This window comes from Mesoplodon mirus (assembly GCF_964341445.2).
Source record: "Mesoplodon mirus genome assembly, chromosome: 15".
NCBI lineage: Eukaryota > Metazoa > Chordata > Mammalia > Artiodactyla > Ziphiidae > Mesoplodon > Mesoplodon mirus.
The window spans coordinates 11815059-11833680 of NC_138991.1; the positions used below are offsets into that span (position 1 = coordinate 11815059).

The 18622-nt window shown below is 42.8% G+C and overlaps 1 protein-coding gene across 1 annotated transcript in view; it reads left to right on the forward strand.

Annotated features, from left to right (window-relative positions):
* Window positions 1-1272: 1272 nt before the first annotated feature.
* B4GALT5 (beta-1,4-galactosyltransferase 5) overlaps window positions 1273-18622 on the forward strand; it is an 80210-nt gene continuing 62860 nt past the window's right edge. The window contains exon 1 of the mRNA XM_082643987.1: window positions 1273-1552. Coding sequence (XP_082500113.1) covers window positions 1438-1552 — 115 coding nt within the window. The 5' untranslated portion in view covers window positions 1273-1437. The remainder of the gene's footprint in view (window positions 1553-18622) is intronic.

An 18622-nucleotide genomic window follows, 5' to 3' on the forward strand; every position in this document is an offset into this window, starting at 1 on the left:
ACAACCTAGTAGTCAAGGGTGCCTTGGGAGACAGGTCATTTTTATTTAAGCCCTTATTGCAAGGCTTGGGTGGATTACTTTTTTTTTTTTTTTTTTTTTGCGGTACGCGGGCCTCTCACTGTTGCGGCCTTTCCCGTTGTGGAGCACAGGCTCTGGACGCGCAGGCTCAGCGGCCATGGCTCACGGGCCCAGCCGCTCCACGGCATGTGGGATCTTCCCGGACCGGGGCACGAACCCGTGTCCCCTGCATCGGCAGGCAGACTCTCAACCACTGTGCCACCAGGGAAGCCCGGGTGGATTACTTTTCCATCTAGGAGCCTCAGTTTCCTCATCTGTACAATAGGAATAATAAGAGCACACATCTCAGGCCTGTTGGGGTGATTTAATGAGGTAGGTAAAGCCCAGTGTCTCTCAAGGGCAAGTCTTCATATTGATAACTGTTATCATTAAGCTCCTTAGGAATCTTTGGGATATGGAACCTGCTCAGAGCTACAACCTCATCCCTGTCGCTCTCCCTGCCCCACTGGATTGTATCCATGCTGGCCTTGAGTTAAGCTGGGGTCAGATCAGGCTTTTTAACCTCAGGACCTTTGCATCTGCTGTTCACTGTTTTATGTCACCCCTCAGTGAGGCCTTCCCTGACCACATTAGTCTGCCTCAAACATATTCTCCTGTTTTATTGTATTCATATCACTTATCAGTACCTGACATTATGAACTGATTTGTTTCTTTTTCTCCTCCCATTTGAGTGTTAGGTTCAAGAAGACAGAGATTTTGTCTGTTTTGTTCTATGTAGCATCCCCAGCGCCAAGAACGGTGTCTGGCATATGTCTGGCTTTCAATAAATGGTGAACTGAATGAATGAATGAATGGAGGTGTATACCGAGCCCTCATGCCTACAATCCCTGCTCTTCTGTCGCAGTGGGTGGCCAGCCGAGTCAGACATTGCATACGGTCCCTTGGCTCCCAGGTTGGGGGCGTCCAAGAGCGGACCGACGGGCACTTGAGCGACATTCCCCAAAAGCCAGGGCGGTGGCCGCGCCAGCAGAGGGACTGTCGCCATTTGGCGACTTTCCCTGCGGGCCATTGAGCCGCCGCGGGGGCCAAACAGGCGATCGCTCTGTGAGCGCGAGCGCGCAGGTCTTTTGCGACGGTGCCCGGCGGCGCTAGCCCCGCCCCCGTCCCGCCCCCGCGGCCCGCCCCGTCCCGCCCCCGCCGCTGCGCTCTCTACCGGGCCGCTCAGGCCCCCGCCCGCTTCATGTGGCCCGGCCAGCGGCGGCCGGCGGCTGGGAGCGGCGAGGCGGTGGCGAGCGGCGGCCGGCGAGGCCCGGGAGGTGGCCGAGGCCCAGGCGGCGGCGGCGGCGGCCCAGGAGGCGGCGCACGGAGAGCGGCGGGAGCAGGCCCGGCCCGGCCCTCGAGCGGCCGCCTGGCTGCAGCATGCGCGTCCGCCGGGGGCTGCTGCGGCTGCCGCGCCGCTCGCTGCTCGCCGCGCTCTTCTTCTTCTCGTTCTCGTCCTCGCTGCTCTACTTCGTCTATGTGGCGCCCGGCATAGGTAGGAAAGGGGCCTGGGACCCCGGGGGTGCCGCTCTGGCCTCGAGGGGACCCCGGGAACCCCCGCCCCGCCCTGAGGGGACCCCGGCTTTCAGAAGACACCCGGCTGGGAGGCGACCCCGAGCCTGGCCCTTAGAAGACTACGGGGACTCCGGCCCGACCCTCGGGAGACCCCACGCCTGGCCCTCGGGGGGCTCCAGGACATTCCAGTGCCCTGCACCCCGACGGGCTCCAGAACCCCCCTCCCCCGCCAGCCTCCCGCCCACCCCTTGCCCTCCTTTAACCCCTTCCCCGCGGGAACCCGACTATGCCTTCACACACACACACACACACACACACACACACACACACACGTACACACGTACACACGTGCTGGGACGCCCCCTTTCTTGCCCTGGCCTCCCTAGAACCCCCACTTAACGCTCCTCGGCTCGAGAACTCCCGCTCCCCCTCCTCCGGGGTCTCCTCCAGCCCCGGTTCCGGGCATTCCGCGGCCCCCGGACCTCCGCGGCCCGCCCTCCCCTCCTCGCGGAGCCCCTGTGCTGGGGTCTCCAGGAGTCCCACCTTCCCGGTTCCCCATCCATCCTTCCCCTCTCTCCTCCCCGGTGACTCCACCGTTTCCTGCTCTCCCTCCTACCCTTTCTTCCCTCGACTTTCCCCTGTTACATCCACCTTCAGGTCCTCCTCCCCAGCACACACATTCTCCTCTTCCAAGTGGCCAGATCCCTTTCCTAGCAGGGTGGCATCCCCCACCCCCCAGGGAGGTCCACCCCCCCCCATTCAGCCTAAGAACCCCTGAGCGTGCCACGCCTCCTCTCATCCCCTCCCCCTGCCCCGCCTACCCCCAAGGGCACTCCCTGTCATCTCCGCTCCCTTATCTCCTATCCTTCCCCGAATCCTCACCAGCCCGCTCTGGCCCTCAGCCACAGTTTCTTTCTGATTGAAGACTTGGGGAAGGGGTGCTGTCTGGGCTCTTCCTTTCTCCGCTTTCTTTCACTTCTGCCCTCTCCTAGCCTTGAGGGTAGAAGGTGGCCTTTCAATATCCTATGGGGCCGGGGGGGGTACATTTAAATTGGTCCTAGAGAAGGAGATATGACAAGGGCCTTGGGGAAATGGTGCAGGTGGGAAGGAGCATGGAGAAAAGGTGGAATGGGGACTCATTCTTCTCAGAGGCATGTCCTTTAAAGGAAAGACAGCCCTGGAGAAACTGAACCCTGACCGAGCATAGGCTGTCTAAGAGCACAGAGCAGACATTTAGGACGTGAAGAAAGATTAGAAGGAAATAACAGCATGAGGGTTAAGGTCAGAGGACATGGAGGTCAGATTTGGATTCTAATCCCTGCCCTTTATGACCTTGAACAAGTTACTAAGCCTCACCTTTTCTCCTCTGTAAAATGGGGGTACTCATCCTAACCTCATAGGGTTTTAAGGATGGAAGTAGATAAATTCCCTTTTAAAGCACTTATCATTGTACCTGATGCTTAAAGAGTTTTCCAAAAAAAAAAAAAAAAAGCTATTATATGTAGCTTTCAGGAAAGAAGGGAGTAGATGGAAGGTTTAAGGTATGTATTTGCCTGACTTAGCATCACCATGAGGCCCTAGAGAAAACCTCAGCTTAAGGTGAAAAATGATCAGAAAATGCTGTTGGGGGTGCGGCAAGGAGAGTAAATTTTGCTGTAAAAAGTCTGGATCATTTGGATGTTAGGAAAGGGTTGATGGTTTAACTCTAGGGAAATACCCTTTAGGATTGTAGTAATGCTTAGTGCCATTCTCTGTTGACCTGTCAACACTGAACTAGCTGAATAGAGAAATTTCCAGATAGAGCCGGAGATTGTCTCCTGATTTTTTTAAAAAATAAATTTATTTATTTTTGGCTGCGTTGGGTCTTCATTGCTGCGCTCGGGCTTTCTCTAATTGCGGCGAGCGGGCTTCTCACTGCGGTGGCTTCTCTTGCTGCAGAGCACGGGCTCTTGGCATGTGGGCTTCAGTAGTTGTGGCATGCGGGCTCAGTAGTTGTGTCTCGCGGGCTGCAGAGCACAGGCTCGGTAGTTGTGGTACATGGGCTTAGTTGCTCTGCGGCATGTGGGATCTTCCTGGACCAGGGCTTGAACCCATGTCCTCTGCATTGGCAGGCAGATTCTTAACCACTGCACCACTAGGGAAGTCCTCTCCTGATTGTTTTTTTTTTTAAGAGCATATTTCATTTGATGGTTAATATTGATGATTTGTAGTACAAACTAGATCTAGTTTGTACTACAAAGATAGAACGGGTAATATCCTACTGCCGTAACATTTTATGAAATGTCTTAGGAAAAGCATCCCTCTGGGAAGGTGTTGTATGTGGCCTGATGGATCGGATGAGGGGATAGGAGTCTGGGCAGAATAAGAACAGGTGAGTAATTAGTGGAATTAATTGAGAAAAGAGTTTATTAGCATATTGGATATTAGACTAATAAAAATGGGTGTGAAATGATGGATTTGAACCTAGAGGCAGTCTTGAAGCCATAACCCCTTTTGTGAAAGTGATGGGTTTTTTCTGGTGTGGGTGCATAAACCAGCTATGTTGAAATGCAAAAATATATCCCACTGGGATAGTAATCACCCTCTTGATTAGAAAGATTAGAAGCCAGATTCTAAAACAGAAATGGAACGTAACAACTTAATTAAAAGTCTTCAGCAGTAGATATTTAGGTCAGTGGAACCCCAGTGTAGGGCAATGGGCTTGGGGCTTCCCTGGTGGCGCAGTGGTTAAGAATCCGCCTGTCAATGCAGGGGACACAGGTTTGATCCCTGGTCTGGGAAGATCCCACATGCCGCGGAGCAGCTAAGCCCGTGTGCCACAACTACTGAGCCTGCACTGTAGAGCCTGCAAGCCACAACTACTGAAGCCTGCGCGCCTAGAGCCTGTGCTCTGCAATAAGAGAAGCCACCGCAATGAGAAGCCCTCGCATCTCTACAAAGAGTAGCCCCCGCTCCTGCAGCTAGAGAAAGCCCGCGCGCAGCAAGGAAGACCCAACGCAGCCAAAAATAAATAAATAAAATAAGTAAATTAAAAAAAAAAAAAGCAATGGGCTTCTACCACACTTAGATTCCTACATCACTGATAACTGAGGAAGATGCAAAGCACTTAAATATTCACTAATTTCTTCTTAAATGTGGGTCTTCTAAAGGGCAGATCTACTTAAGATTCACTTCTGTTAGTTGGAAAGGGGAGTGGTGGGAAGGATGTGAAGTGGTTTTAGAAGGGTACATTGAGCAGTTTGGTGATTTTATTTATCTTGGCTTTCCTGTTTATGAGCTTAATTTTTTAAATAATCAGCTTTGGACAGAGGGTGGCAAATCTTTTCAAAAGGTTAAGGCAGTCTAGAGAAATAGAAGGTTTTATATGCCTTGGATTATGAAGACCTTATTTTAGACAGTTGTTAAAATGAGCTTAGAAAATAATACTGGGTTGAACCACATGAAATTTCCATTTTTTGCAGGTCAAAACCAGTTGTATATTGGCAGTTTGATATAGCTCAACCTAATACATTTCCAAATAATGACAATCCTGTTTTCTGGCATAACGGGAAGTGTCAGACTTGTATTTCCTTCCAGGTTTAATATTTTTCCAGTCCTGCTTTTGATTTACTTTGTATACCCTGTGGCCACACTGTGCTCTAGGGCTAAAGAGAAATCATCAACCCGAGAGTGTGTTACAGCTATATTTGGAATTAGGTAGACTTGAATTTGAGATATGAGAAAAACCATGTTAGTTATAAATGTTTTAAAGTTGCTCATGTGTAATATAGTCCAGCTACAATTTCAACCTAACTATTGTTGGTATTTTTGAGATCTAATGCTAGCTCTTAATGTTAGTGTCCCATAGTCTAACGGCAAAGGGAAATTTTCTTGGACTTGAGGGTCATCCGAAATGGAGGTAGTGGTACCATTTGGCTTAGAAAATTGGATGTGAGGAATATTACTAAATATGACTATAATGTGTTTGTAACAAATACAAAGTGCGCTTAGCTACTTTAATAAACCCCTGCCAATCCAGTTAAGTAATTTAAAAATATGACTTCATTGGCCATTATGTTTTTGTTATTAAATCAAAAGTAGTGTTTTATATCAGCAGTTTAAAAGTAGAAAAGAAAAGGATGGGGCAGAAAGTGTGAGGGAGGTGGTGGATTTGAAAAAGGAAGAGGAAGGGAATATGGTTATAAAAATGCATACATGGGCTTCCCTGGTGGCTCAGTGGTTGAGAGTCCACCTGCCGATGCAGGGGACACGGGTTCGTGCCCCTGTCCGGGAAGATCCCACATGCCGCGGAGCGGCTGAGCCCGTGAGCCATGGCCGCTGAGCCTGCGCGTCCGGAGCCCGTGCTCCGCGACGGGAGAGGCCACAACAGTGAGAGGCCTGCGTACCGGAAAAAAAAAAAAAAAAAAAAAAAAAAAGCATACGTGCCTCTTCTCTGTAGCCCCTTGCCCTCCATAGCCTGAGTGATTATCATTTATTTCATCACTTGTTTTACCTGCACTGTTGAAATATCCCTATTCCTTTCAGGGTTCCGAAGAGAACTTTGAACTTATTTATGATCCTTTAACTTAAAAAAAAAAAAAATCTAAGAGCTCGGAGTACCTCCATATTCCAGTCTGACCAGGTCTTTTAGAAGATAAGAGAAGTGAACTATTTACGGATGGACGTACATCTGAAGGGCTGATTTAAAAAAATCTTATTAACTTTACGGTGCTGTCACGTGGCAAGGTTGTATAGAACTGACCTTTGCAAGTTGTCTAGTTACTGATTTTGAGAGAGATGCCTGTGCGTGGTTAGAGGCAGTAGTCTATATACTGATGAAATTTTATTAAAGTTCCACTATTTAAATTAATTTTTCTTTTGTCTTGATTACTGAGGAAAGGAAATGGGGAATGATTTTTCCCTTTTGGCCTGCTTGGTTCCAAGAAGAGTTTGATTCATGGCTGGCTTTTGGAAGACAGGAATCAGTAATTCTAATCCCACCTGATTTGACCAAATGACCTTGAGCAAGTCACTTGATTCTCTGATCTTATACTTGGCCAGAAAACAAAGCTGTTTGAAAAACTAGAACTGCATCTTAGCCAAACTTTTAGTGAGACGTTTTTTTGTATAGAAAGTTGATAATTCATTCATGTCCTATGCAAATTTTGGACCTAAGATTTTAGATAACATACATGTTTTATGTAACTGAAGGTAACTTTTTCTAATAACCCCAGGAAAATTTCAGATTCCCCCCCTTGTTTTAAAAAAAAAAAAATATATATATATATATATATATTTTTTTGGCTGCGTTGGGTCTTTGTTGCTGCGCGCGGGCTTTCTCTAGTTGCGGCGAGCGGGGGCTACTCTTCGTTGCGGTGCGCGGGCTTCTCATTGTGGTGGCTTCTCTTATTGTGGAGCACGGGCTCTAGGCACGCAGGCTCGGTAGTTGTGGCTCACGGGCTTAGTTGCTCCGCGGCATGTGAGATCTTCCCAGACCAGGGCTCAAACCCGTGTCCGCTGCATTTGGCAGGCGGATTCTTAACCACTGGGCCACCAGGGAAGTCCCATCCCCCACCCCCTTGTTAAGTGTAGTATGAAAATAGCCTTTTTGTTGTTGTTCCTCACATGAAAGTGTCCTCTAAATGCTGCAGTGAACTTAGTTTCTGAGCTTTTCTGGAGTGAAATACGTCATATTGTGAATGTGGGTTATTTTATTTTAGAAAATTAAAAAGCCTTACCCTGTTTAAGGACCCCCTTCTCCCCACGTGTGCCTTTATGGACTCACTCACTCACTCAGATGTTTCCTTTGAGTATTGCATCGTGTCAGTCTTCTTAGAAGGAAACCATATTTGGAGAACAGATTGAAGTTATAAAACTAAACAGCACCACTTTTGACCAGGATTTTGGTGATGTTTTATGTCCTTTCTGCATCAGTTTGCTATGTCGGAAACAAAGTCTTGGGTTTGGAATTGAAGTCTCTTGAACAGTGAAAATATGCTAGTCTTGGACAGTCTTTGGAAGCAGCCGTTCGGCCAGTATCAGTTGCTGTTCCAGGGCATCGCTACTCTAGCCAGTAGATAATTCTGCTCCCAACCCTGACATTTCCCCCCAGAGCTTGACAGGCCAGTGAGAGCAGCGTATAACATCGTATAACAACGCCAGGAAGGAGGGTCTTCTTGTGTTGCCATGACTCTTTAGAGCTCTTTAAGAGGGTAGAAAGCCGTAGAAGCCGAAGTGCTACTGACTTACTTGCTTCCCTAATTTTGCAGCGTTTTAGATCGTGGAAGATACATTGTACACATCCAATCCAACTATATAAGCAAACAGAACTTCAGTAAGCAAGAAGTAGGCAATGTGATGCTGCAAAGGCCTGTCAAAGAACTAGAGAAAACTAGTGGTTAACATTGGTCAAGATAAAGGTTAATCAGAAGCAAACAGATTGGGTGTTGGCTTAAAAGAAGTTAAAGGAGTTATCGTGAGAAGAGGCAGGCCTGTGTGTACTATTAGTGAAAGGACAGTTATTCTTTAGTTTCTAATACTAGCTAAATAAGAGTATGCCTTCCTTTGCACACTGTGTGTATTTTTGTAGAAAGCTGTGAGAAAATTAAAGGAATTTAAGATCTGTGGGTCAATAATAATCCAGTATTTGAATATCTTCCTATCATGTTACCAGCTATGGGAGATATTTGGATTCTAGACTTTTGACTGCTTCTTTCATTTTACAGATGATTGTATAAACCCAGGTTGAGTCATTAACTTGCCCAAAGTTGAGAATTATAAAACAGCTGTAAAAATAAATAAATAAATAAATAAATAAGATAAAATACCTCTGCAGCACATACTCTATGGTTGAAAATACAAGATTAATCATAAGAAATAACTAGAGAAAATAGAAAATAGTATGTAGTCAATTGCTGACTTGTATGATACTGGTCCTTAATGAGGTGGGAGATTCAGACACAGGCACTCATTCCTTTATTCAATACGTAGTTTTTTTGGAGTGCCTTCTCTTGTCAGATACTCTTTTGGGTATCGGACAGTCTAGAAATGAGTAAGGCAGAACGTTTCTGCCATCCTGGTGATTTCATTCTAGTGGGACATTTTTGCCCTTTGTGGTGCTTTTATTCTGATGGGGAGACAGCCAATATACAATATAATTTCGGATAGTGGTAGGAGTGACCGAGGGTCTATTTTATTATTTATTTATATTATTTTATTTATTTATTTTTGGCTGTGTTGGGTCTTTGTGGCCGCGCACTGGCTTTCTCTAGTTCTGGCGAGTGGGGGCTACTCTTCGTTGCGATGTGCAGGCTTCTCATTGCGGTGGCTTCTCTTGTTGTGGAGCACGGGCTCTAGGCGCGCGGGCTTCAGTAGTTGTGGTGCATGGGCTCAGTAGTTGTGGCACGCAGGCCCTAGAGCACATGGGCTTCAGTAGTTGTGGTGTGCAGGCTCAGTAGTTGTGGCTCTCATGGGCTTAGTTGTTCCATGGCACGTGGGACCTTCCCAGACCAGGGCTCGAACCTGTGTCCCCTGCATTGGCAGGCGGATTCTCAACCACTGCGCCACCAGGGTAGTCCCTGAGGGTCTATTTTAGATAGGGTGGTTAGGGAAAGCTTCATTAATGAGGTGATATTTGACTTGCAGGGGTAGAACAGGTCACAGGTCTGGGGATTGGGATGGTGATGGGCGTGTCAAGCATATGTGAAGGTCTGGAGGCAGAAATGCGCTTGAGGGCAGGTTGACTGGATTTTTGTAAGTGAGAAATGGTAGGAAATGAGCTTAGAAAGATGGTAGGGGTCAGGCCATTTAGGACCCTATAGGCCATGGTAAGGGCTGTAGGATAGGAGTGAACATTAACTTAGAAATCAGCCCGATCTGGGTTTGAATCAACTCTGACTGAGTGGGCACACTATTTTCAATTTTCTTATCTGCCCAGTGGAGGATACCATCTTTCTCAGGGTCGTTGTGAGAATTGAGTGGAATGTGCTTGTAAGAGGGCTTAGCACAGAGCTTGACACGAAGCTCCGTATGTTAATAATTATTATTTATAACCATAGGAGATGTCCTCTTGGCCTAATGCTAGTACTAAACTGAGGGGAGGATTGAGCTCCAGTCCAGCTTTACCAATAACTAGATGGAAACCTTTACTTCAGTTTTCTCATCTGTAAAATGAAGCAATGGACTAAAGTACAGATTCTAGGGTCCCTCTCAGATCTGAAGTTCCATGATTCTGAGCAAGTGTGAGTTGAACCTTGAAGGAGAAGAAGGAATAATGAGTTCTGTCAAGTAAAGACACCCCATTTAAAAAAATTCAGATCTCCCATTCACTTAGTTTCCCACCTTTAGTGAAATACTGAGCCATGGATTCTGTGAAGTGTCGGTGTACAACCCTCAGACTTAACAGTTTCACTCTGTAGGGTGAATGGAGAAATTCAAACTGTGCAATGCTATTGTTTGAGGACATTTGCCCTAAAAATGAGACAGACGTAGAATGTCTGCACTGAAGTCTATCTTTGAAATCATTGTGGCAAAGAAACAACAACAAAAAAGAAATTTGTGTTGTCTTGGTCAAAGGAAAAAAACTAAAAGAATTTTACAGAAATATCTTTGGGATGTTAAGACTTTTTTCCTCTTTTTTTCTCTGCTTTTTGTCCCCTGGGTAATCCTTTTAGGTTTTAATCTGCTAAATCAGTCTTTTCCTCTAGCCTCACACTTTTGCTTTTAAGCATGAAATAGAGCCCTGGACTCATTAGCTCCTGCCCCATCTTCATTCCTCTAGGTAATTGGACGTTAAATGAGAAATGAATATTACATTTTGACCCAGTAATTCTTTTTTTTTTAAACATCTTTATTGGAGTATAATTGCTTTACAATGGTGTGTTAGTTTCTGTTTTATAACAAAGTGAATCAGCTATACATATACACATATCCCCATATCTCCTCCTTCTTGCCTCTCCCTCCCACCCTCCCTAACCCACCCATCTAGGTGGTCACAAAGCATGGAGCTGATCTCTCTGTGCTATGCGGCTGCTTCTCACTAGCTATTTTACATTTGGTAGTATATATATGTGTCCATGCCACTCTCTCACTTCATTGCAGCTTACCCTTCCCCCCTCCCCGTGTCCTCAAGTCCATTCTCTACGTCTGCATCTTTATTCCTGTCCTGCCCCTAGGTTCTTCAGAACCTTTTTTTTTTAGATTCCATATATATGTGTTAGCGTACAGTATTTATTTTTCTCTTTCTGACTTACTTCACTCTGTATGACAGTCTCTAGGTCCATCCACCTCACTATAAATAACTCAATTTTATTTCTTTTTATGGCTGAGTACTATTCCATTGTATATATGTGCCACATCTTCTTTATCCATTCATCTGTCGATGGACACTTAGGTTGCTTCCATGTCCTGGCTGTTGTAAATAGAGCTGCAGTGAACATTGTGGTACATGACTCTTTTTGAATTATGGTTTTCTCACGGTACAGTAATTCTTTTTAATATTGTGGCTTATATAGAAGAGCATTCATACCTCCTCTACTGATCCCATGAATCCAGTGTTTTCCCAAGCCTGGGAATCACATTGAATAATTTAAAGTGCTGTCTCTTCTTAGATTCCCTCCCCCCACCCCTTTTGTTAGTTTGAGTAATTATTAGACTATAAGTATTGTTCCGCCTCCTTCCCAGGTTACAAAGATAGCCAGGTACTTTGCAATGACTAGAAGGGAAGCTGGGCATTGTTTCTGAGGTACCTTAGTTACCATCATCAATTATGAACAGTTCTCTGAGGCTTATTAGTGGCATAATTATAATTATGAAAAATGTTGTGGAGTGTCGCGTACAGGGAAATGTAGATTGTAGGAAAGCTCAGTGTTGTGTTTTAAAACTTAAATTAGAGGTGTGCTAGTGAGCACAGCTGTTTATTATTTTTATTAAAGAGCTGTAAAACATTTAAATACCAGTAAAGAGGGAACTTTTTTCACCATCTAAAAGTGTGATTAATAGTCATTTAACATTTTTGCTTAATTCTCATGTGTTGAACAACTGTATGCTTGGAAAAATGGAAAAGCAGGAGTATTTTTTTTACTCATAGAACTAGTTACCCCATTTTGAGGAGTTGTGCTTTTAGGCACTAAGCCTAAATTATACTCATGATTGTAATGTATGCGTTTTCAGATTGGTAGGCCATTGGCTTTTGAAGGTCAGAAAATAGTATTTTCCTAAATGCTGTGTTGGCGTCATGTTTGTGTAGTTAAAAAAAAAAATCCTTTCTTCCATTGCAGAAAAATGAAAACATTGCCAACTTAGGGAAGTTAAACCAGATGGATCAGAGATGATAGTAGACTGACTTTAGGATTCTTGATGTATTTATTATGAATCTTTATATTTTAAATAAAACCATTTAATCGTTTAACTTTTAAAGAAAAACTCATTTTATCCATATCATCATAATCTATAGAGTAATGATAGGGAAGTTCTCTGGGGTGTAGTGTCCTTGTGCCTAGCACATTATATGCACTTAAATATTTATTGAAATGAATGAAGAAACTATTGCCTGGTCAAGCTAGCCTCTTTGTTGTTGGATTGCATTTAATCTGGGGGAAGGATTGCTTCTTCTGTTAATCCTGATTTTGAAGTGATTTTGAATTCATTTTGACCAAAATTACTTTGTCTTTTTTTCCCTTTCTATTTCTTTGTGGTAAAATATTTATAGCATGAACTTTGCCATGTATTTTGTTAATTTAAATGTGCAATTCAGTGGCATTAATTACATTCACAGTGTTTTGCAACCACTACAGCTATCTCCAAAAATTTCTGTTGCCCCAAACAGAAAGTCTCTTCCCACTAAGCAATAACTCCCCATCCACCCCCTCAACTGCTAATCTACTTTCCATCCTGTAAGTTTGACTGCTCTAGGTACCTCATATAAGTGTAATCATACAATGTTTGTCCTTTTGTGTTTGCTCTATTTCACTTAGCAAAATGTTTCCAGTGTTCATTCATGTCATAGCATGTGTCAGAACTGTATTCTTTTTGCGGATGAATAATAGTCTATCTTCTATATACCACATTTTTTCTCATCTGTTGATGAACACTTGAGTTGCTTCTACCTTTTGGCTGTTGCAAATAGTGCTGCTGTGAATGTTGGCATACAAGCATCTGTTTGAGTCCCTGCTTTCAATTCTTTGGGTGTTTACCTGGGAGTGGAATTGCTAGGTCATATGGTAATTCTGTTTAATTTTTTGAGGAATTGCCAGACTTTCCACAGTGGCTGCACCATTTTACATTCCCACCAACAATATATTCCACATCCTTGCAGCCAACACTTATTTTCTGAGTGTGTATTTTTTTTTTTTTAAAGTGCAGGCATCCTTGTAGGTGTGAAATGGTACCTCATTGTGGTTTTGGTTTGCATTTCCTTAATGACTAATGAGGTTGAGCATATTTTCATATGTTTATTGGCTATTTGTGTATCTTGTTTAGAGAACTGTCTATTCAGGTTCCTTTGCCGTTTTTAAATTGGATTGTCTGTTGTTAAGAGATCTTTATATTTTTTGAATATTAAACCATTACCAGATATATGATTTGCAAGTATTTTCTCCCATCCTATGGGTTGTCTTTTCACTCTCTTGGTAGGATCCTTTGATGCACAAAAGCTTTTGACTTTAACGAGGTTCAGTTTATTTATATTTTTCTTTTGTTTGTACTTTAAAAAATATACTACTTGGTAAGTTTTATGACTGAACTTTTGCTCCCTACATTGTAGTCGTTTACTTTTTCTGCCCGTGAAAGGTTTCCCTAAGTTACTGATAGGCATATCTTACACAAGCTATTATTGAGCTGATTTCTGAGAAAGCAGGAGGCAAGGTTTCTTGGTTTATCTTTCTCTTACTTGTTTAAGTTTGATGCTGGTTTCTTGATTTCTTTTTTTTTAAATTAATTAATTAATTTATGGCTGCATTGGGTCTTCGTTGCTGTGCACCGGCTTTCTCTAGTTGCGGGGAGTGGGGGCTACTCTTCGTTGTGGCTCGCGGGCTTCAGTAGTTGTGGCTTGTGAGCTCAGTAGTTGTGGCTCACAGGCTCTAGAGCGCAGGCTCAGTAGTTGTGGCGCACGGGCTTAGTTGCTCCGCGGCATGTGGGATCTTCCTGGACCAGGGCTCGAACCCGTGTCCCGTGCGTTGGCAGGCGGATTCTTAACCACTGAGCCACCGGCGAAACCCTGATTCTTGGTCTTTAAAATGGTTACTCTCTCTTTGCCAAACTTGACATGCTCTGCAGATTCCATTAAATATTTCAAGTGTTTGAAGAGTCCTGTGACTCTTCTGATGAAGGGAGGGATCCGTATCTTATTGATGTCTTTGTTGATTATTTTGTTCAGTAGGACTGAAATGTAACTTAAATTTAAATGTTTTCTGTTTCTAATTGCAGTTCTCTGAAAGTCCATGTAAGACAGGGCCAGAAGTTGGCACACCAAATTTTTGGTGTTGGGGACAATACAGTTTACTGATTAAACATATGATATAGAAGAGAAATTTAGAAAATATTATAGATTGATGAATATAGTCCATGAAACACTGGGCTTATTTTTTTTTTCCATACAGAAATGAAAGTATACGATGATTTTGAAGATAGGGAAAAGTAAATATCACTTGGCATTTTGTTAGCCTCAAATCTCCATTAACCAGCACCTTTTATGTTTTGCTGTTTAATAATAAGTGGTGATACTTAGAATGTAGACCCGGATGCATGACTTTGAGTTTGGTGTTAGGTATGATTTTTTTCCTTCTGATTGTTTGAAACAGCACTCTGTTTCCCCATACCTCCCCAGGCCACCACATAGGCACAGGATGGCAGGTAGTGATGAGGAACAGCTTGCTAAGATGATGGTGCCTGGCTGACTAAGAGGTGTGTGATGTGAACACAGGATTTGTTTTTTCCCTTTATAACATTTTTTTATTTTTTAAAATTATTTTATAACATTTTCCCTTTATAACATTATCAGAAAGTGAAGAGAGTGTTAAAGAATGAGGAAACAGAAAAGTCTAACGTGTAAAACCTGCTGGACTTCTACATCTGTGACATGGTAAAATTTGGCACTTTGATTTTTTTTTTCCTGGTATCAGCTGGATTTCAAATGTATTTATCTAAATGTGAGTGATAATGGTAGTGATTAAAGACAGGTGGGTACTTAGAAAATTTTTGTGTTTTTGGGCCTGTGATAAAAGAAAAAATTTACAGACTTGCCTTTGCATTTGCCTGATTTGGCTGTTTTCTTAGAGCTAACTTAATCTTTATGTGTTAAACCCTTAGAGTGTGCTAGGCTTGGGGGTACATTGATGAATGACGTGGACACCGTACCTCTGTTATTTTTTAAGTCTTTAGCAAGGGAGCATGGCTTCATTTTAGTAAAAAATTTTCAGAATTTTGAGTGATTTTATATTCCTAGAAGATGTGTTTAATTGAGGGTCAGTTCAGTTGATGTTAACGTACCTTAATTGCCAGGAATAACAGTGAATGTAGTTTAATTGTAGACATTTAAGACAGCAAAAAAATTTTAAAGAAATTCTTGAAGAGGCATTTAGTTTAATTTTTTACCTCACTGGGCCCATTGGCTGTACATGTTCTTGGTGGTATTCATATTTACATGAATGTTTTTGCTGTTTATCTCCTGGACAGAGTCATGGCAATGGTGGTGAACAGTGACCTGAAGTTTCTTAGTAACATAGATGCTCTCTGGACCAGTGGCGGAAGGATGCATTTATATGCTGAGGCCTCTTCCCTTCCACCTGGAAGAGTGTCAGTCTTAGAATAGAGGTCTGGCACTGAGCAGGTGCTCAGAGAGCATTTGTCAGACAGGATCAGTCTGTCTTCTACCCTTCAGTGGCTTTCATTGCTTTTAGGATAAAGTTCAGATTCCTTATTGTAGTTTATAAGAATTTTTGTGATCTGACCTCTACCTCCCTCTCCAGCTTCATTTATGCCACTTCTCTCCCTCCAGACACATGGGCCTCCCCCCTGGTTTCCAGCCTAGGCTCTTTCCTTAAGCTTTTCACTAGCTAACTCAAATATTCCTGCCCATCCTCAGGCCTCTAAATCAGTGGCAAATGCATGGGCCTCATTTCTCTCTCTTTTTTTTTTTTCGGTACGCGGGCCTCTCACTGTTGTGGCCTGTCCCGTTGCGGAGCACAGGCTCCGGACGCGCAGGCTCAGCAGCCATGGCTCACGGGCCCAGCCGCTCCGCGGCATATGGGATCCTCCCGGACCGGGGCACGAACCCGTGTCCCCTCTACTGGCAGGCGGACTCTCAACCACTGCGCCACCAGGGAAGCCCCAAGGGCCTCATTTCTTGTTCATTGTTGTATCCCTGCCTGGAACGCTGGTCTGGCACACTGTAGGTGCTCAATGAATATTTCTTTGTTAAATCAGGGAAGTAAGGTGGAGGTGGACAGATCTGAGGTCCTGAAAAGTACAAGTAGCCAATTCGCTGCTCATTTGGGTATGTTGAAGGTTGCTGTGCTAACTGCTAGGACTTCAAGGTGAAGAACTAAAAAGGATCAAATAAAAACACAATGGATTTGTAAAAATATTAATTGTAACTGAAAGTATGATTCCTAGCTCAGTCTCAGATTAATTATGTCCAGTCCAGTCAGATGTTTGGTTTTGTGGGGGCCTGGTTTGGTGGGCAGATGACAAGTAGGAATTTTAAAGTTTTACCCATTTAAGACTCAACACGGATTTTAACCCTTTTAAGTGCTTTTTGTATCTTACATAGTATGTGTATGATAATGCTTTGAAATTGCAGATCACAAATGAATGTATTAATGGTTAGTCTTGTTCCTCAACTTGAAATCTAGATGAAAAAATTGATAAACAAGGAATTCCCTGGCAGTTCAGTGGTTAGGACTCGGGGCTTTCACTGCTCTGGGCCCAGGTTCAATACCTGGTTGGGGAACTAAGATATTGCAAGCTGCGTGGGGTGGCCAAACAAATAAATAAATAAAAATAAAATAAAAATTAATAAACAGGAAAACACTCAGTCCTGATTTAGGAAGAAGTAGGTACAATAATTCTTATATATTGCTAGGAACGTTGTTTCTAATTTTTAATTAGACAGATATTTAGGTTAATGGTTTTGGTGTTTTCACATTTATGATAAAAGCTATACTTTTATGTCTTGAATATGCTTGTCAGTCTTTAATTTGAGAGATACTCTTTGCCTAGGAAATGAGAAATTGTTGTATATTTTACTTCTTCCAAGGAGCAATGAGGAAGAAACAATTTCTGGAATTGGAAGTCCATATGGATGGAATGGAAAGTAAGTCTGTTATTCATAAACAGCTAGTCTCTTGTGCTCTACGCTGTTGGATGGAAGGTGGAAATAACCTTGCCTCTGTTGCTGAGATTATTTTTGAGCTGACTCGTGCTAGGCTGGCACCCATCAACTGCTTTGTGTGGAAGGGACAACTGGAATCCTTCATTTTGTGTATGTGTGTGTGAATGTGAGTGGGAGGAAGTGAAATGTTTGGTTTTGGTATTGGCTTGATTTTTCTGTTTCATTGTTGACTTGGCATGCCTGGCTTTTTCATTCTGCTTTTAAGTATTCAGAAATCTTAAGATATGTGTGAATTAGAAGATTTGGATTTATTTGAATTTCATTTGGCACTATGGGAAGTTAACTTTAGGTAAGAGCTACTTTTTGGGTTGGCTTTATGTTAAAGATAATTTTTTCCCTTAATTATTTTATTTTATTATAGAAAATTTCAAACACATACAAAAGTAGAGTGAATAGTATACTGGACTCCCATGAACAAAGGTATTTTGATATGACCTTTATATTCGTGAAAAATATAAATGTGAAAGGGCACAAAGACAGGCCCCCATTCCCCCAACAAAACAAAACAAAAGTACAAGCTTAGGCTAATTAATAACCTGTATTTTTAAAACCTTTGGATAATTGGATTTCATTTTTGTTCACATGTTTTGCTGATCCATTTACCTCAATGAGAGTTTCTTAATATGTAAAAAGGGAAGACTAAAAGTATATAAACGTAGGCTTATTGTGAGGATTAAAGGAGAGTATTTGTCAGATGTTTCCATGGCTTGGTACCAGTTAGATGCTCAACAGTTAAATGTCTCCTTGCCCTTTCACAGTTCCTCAGTCACAGTGCTCAACTGGAGTGGAGAGGGGAAGGGACACGTGGATGAACTGGTACACGGTAGAGAGTTGATTACGGCGAAGTTTCCAGAGGATTTATTTATTTTTTCTCTTACCCCGTCCTTCATTTGAACCCTTGAAGTTTAGAGCTGGAAAAACAAGGGTCAGATGTTTGCCAAGAATAAACCTTTCTGTACTGTGGTGGTACCTCGAAGGCACTCCTTAGCTTGAGAAGCAGGTGCTCTGGCTGAGGATGCTGAAGTCTCCGAGGTGCCCTGGGAACAGATGATTACTGCTCGAGTGTTTAACACCTGTGTTCTTTTGCTTCTCTTGGCCTATTTTTCTGAGAATATATTGCTGAATTCTGTTGCTATTTACATCAGCTTTGACCAAAGCCAAGTGCCAAGCTTGCAAGTGAAAGAATGGCAAAAATACCTCTTTTAGGATCTGTGTTGGCACAGATTTTGTGCTTTGTGTTTAGTAACAGGTGAACAACACCACTGATTTAATTTTAGTATTATTATATTAATTTATTAGTTCTATAATTAAAAAAGTAAAACAGTCTGTATAGATTGAAGCTATAGTTTCGGGTTGTATGTGTGAAAAACTGACTCTTTTCATTGTGAATTTTGAACAAACTTACCGGTAGATTATTTATGTAAGCTTGTGTCATCAGAAGCATTCCAGAATGAATCATGTTTAGTTAGGATCTAACAAATGTTACCACCATTGTTCTGTTAAGCAATATTTTTAAACTATTAAATCAACTTTAAGGATAATAAAGGAAATTACAGTAATTTATTCACAATCGTCTTTTCCTCACAGGTGTTTTCATTTCATTGTTTCCTTCTCATCTTTGTATACACACACAGATATTTGAAAATTTTGTACCTTAGAAATTGCTAGGCTGAGAGAATTGAT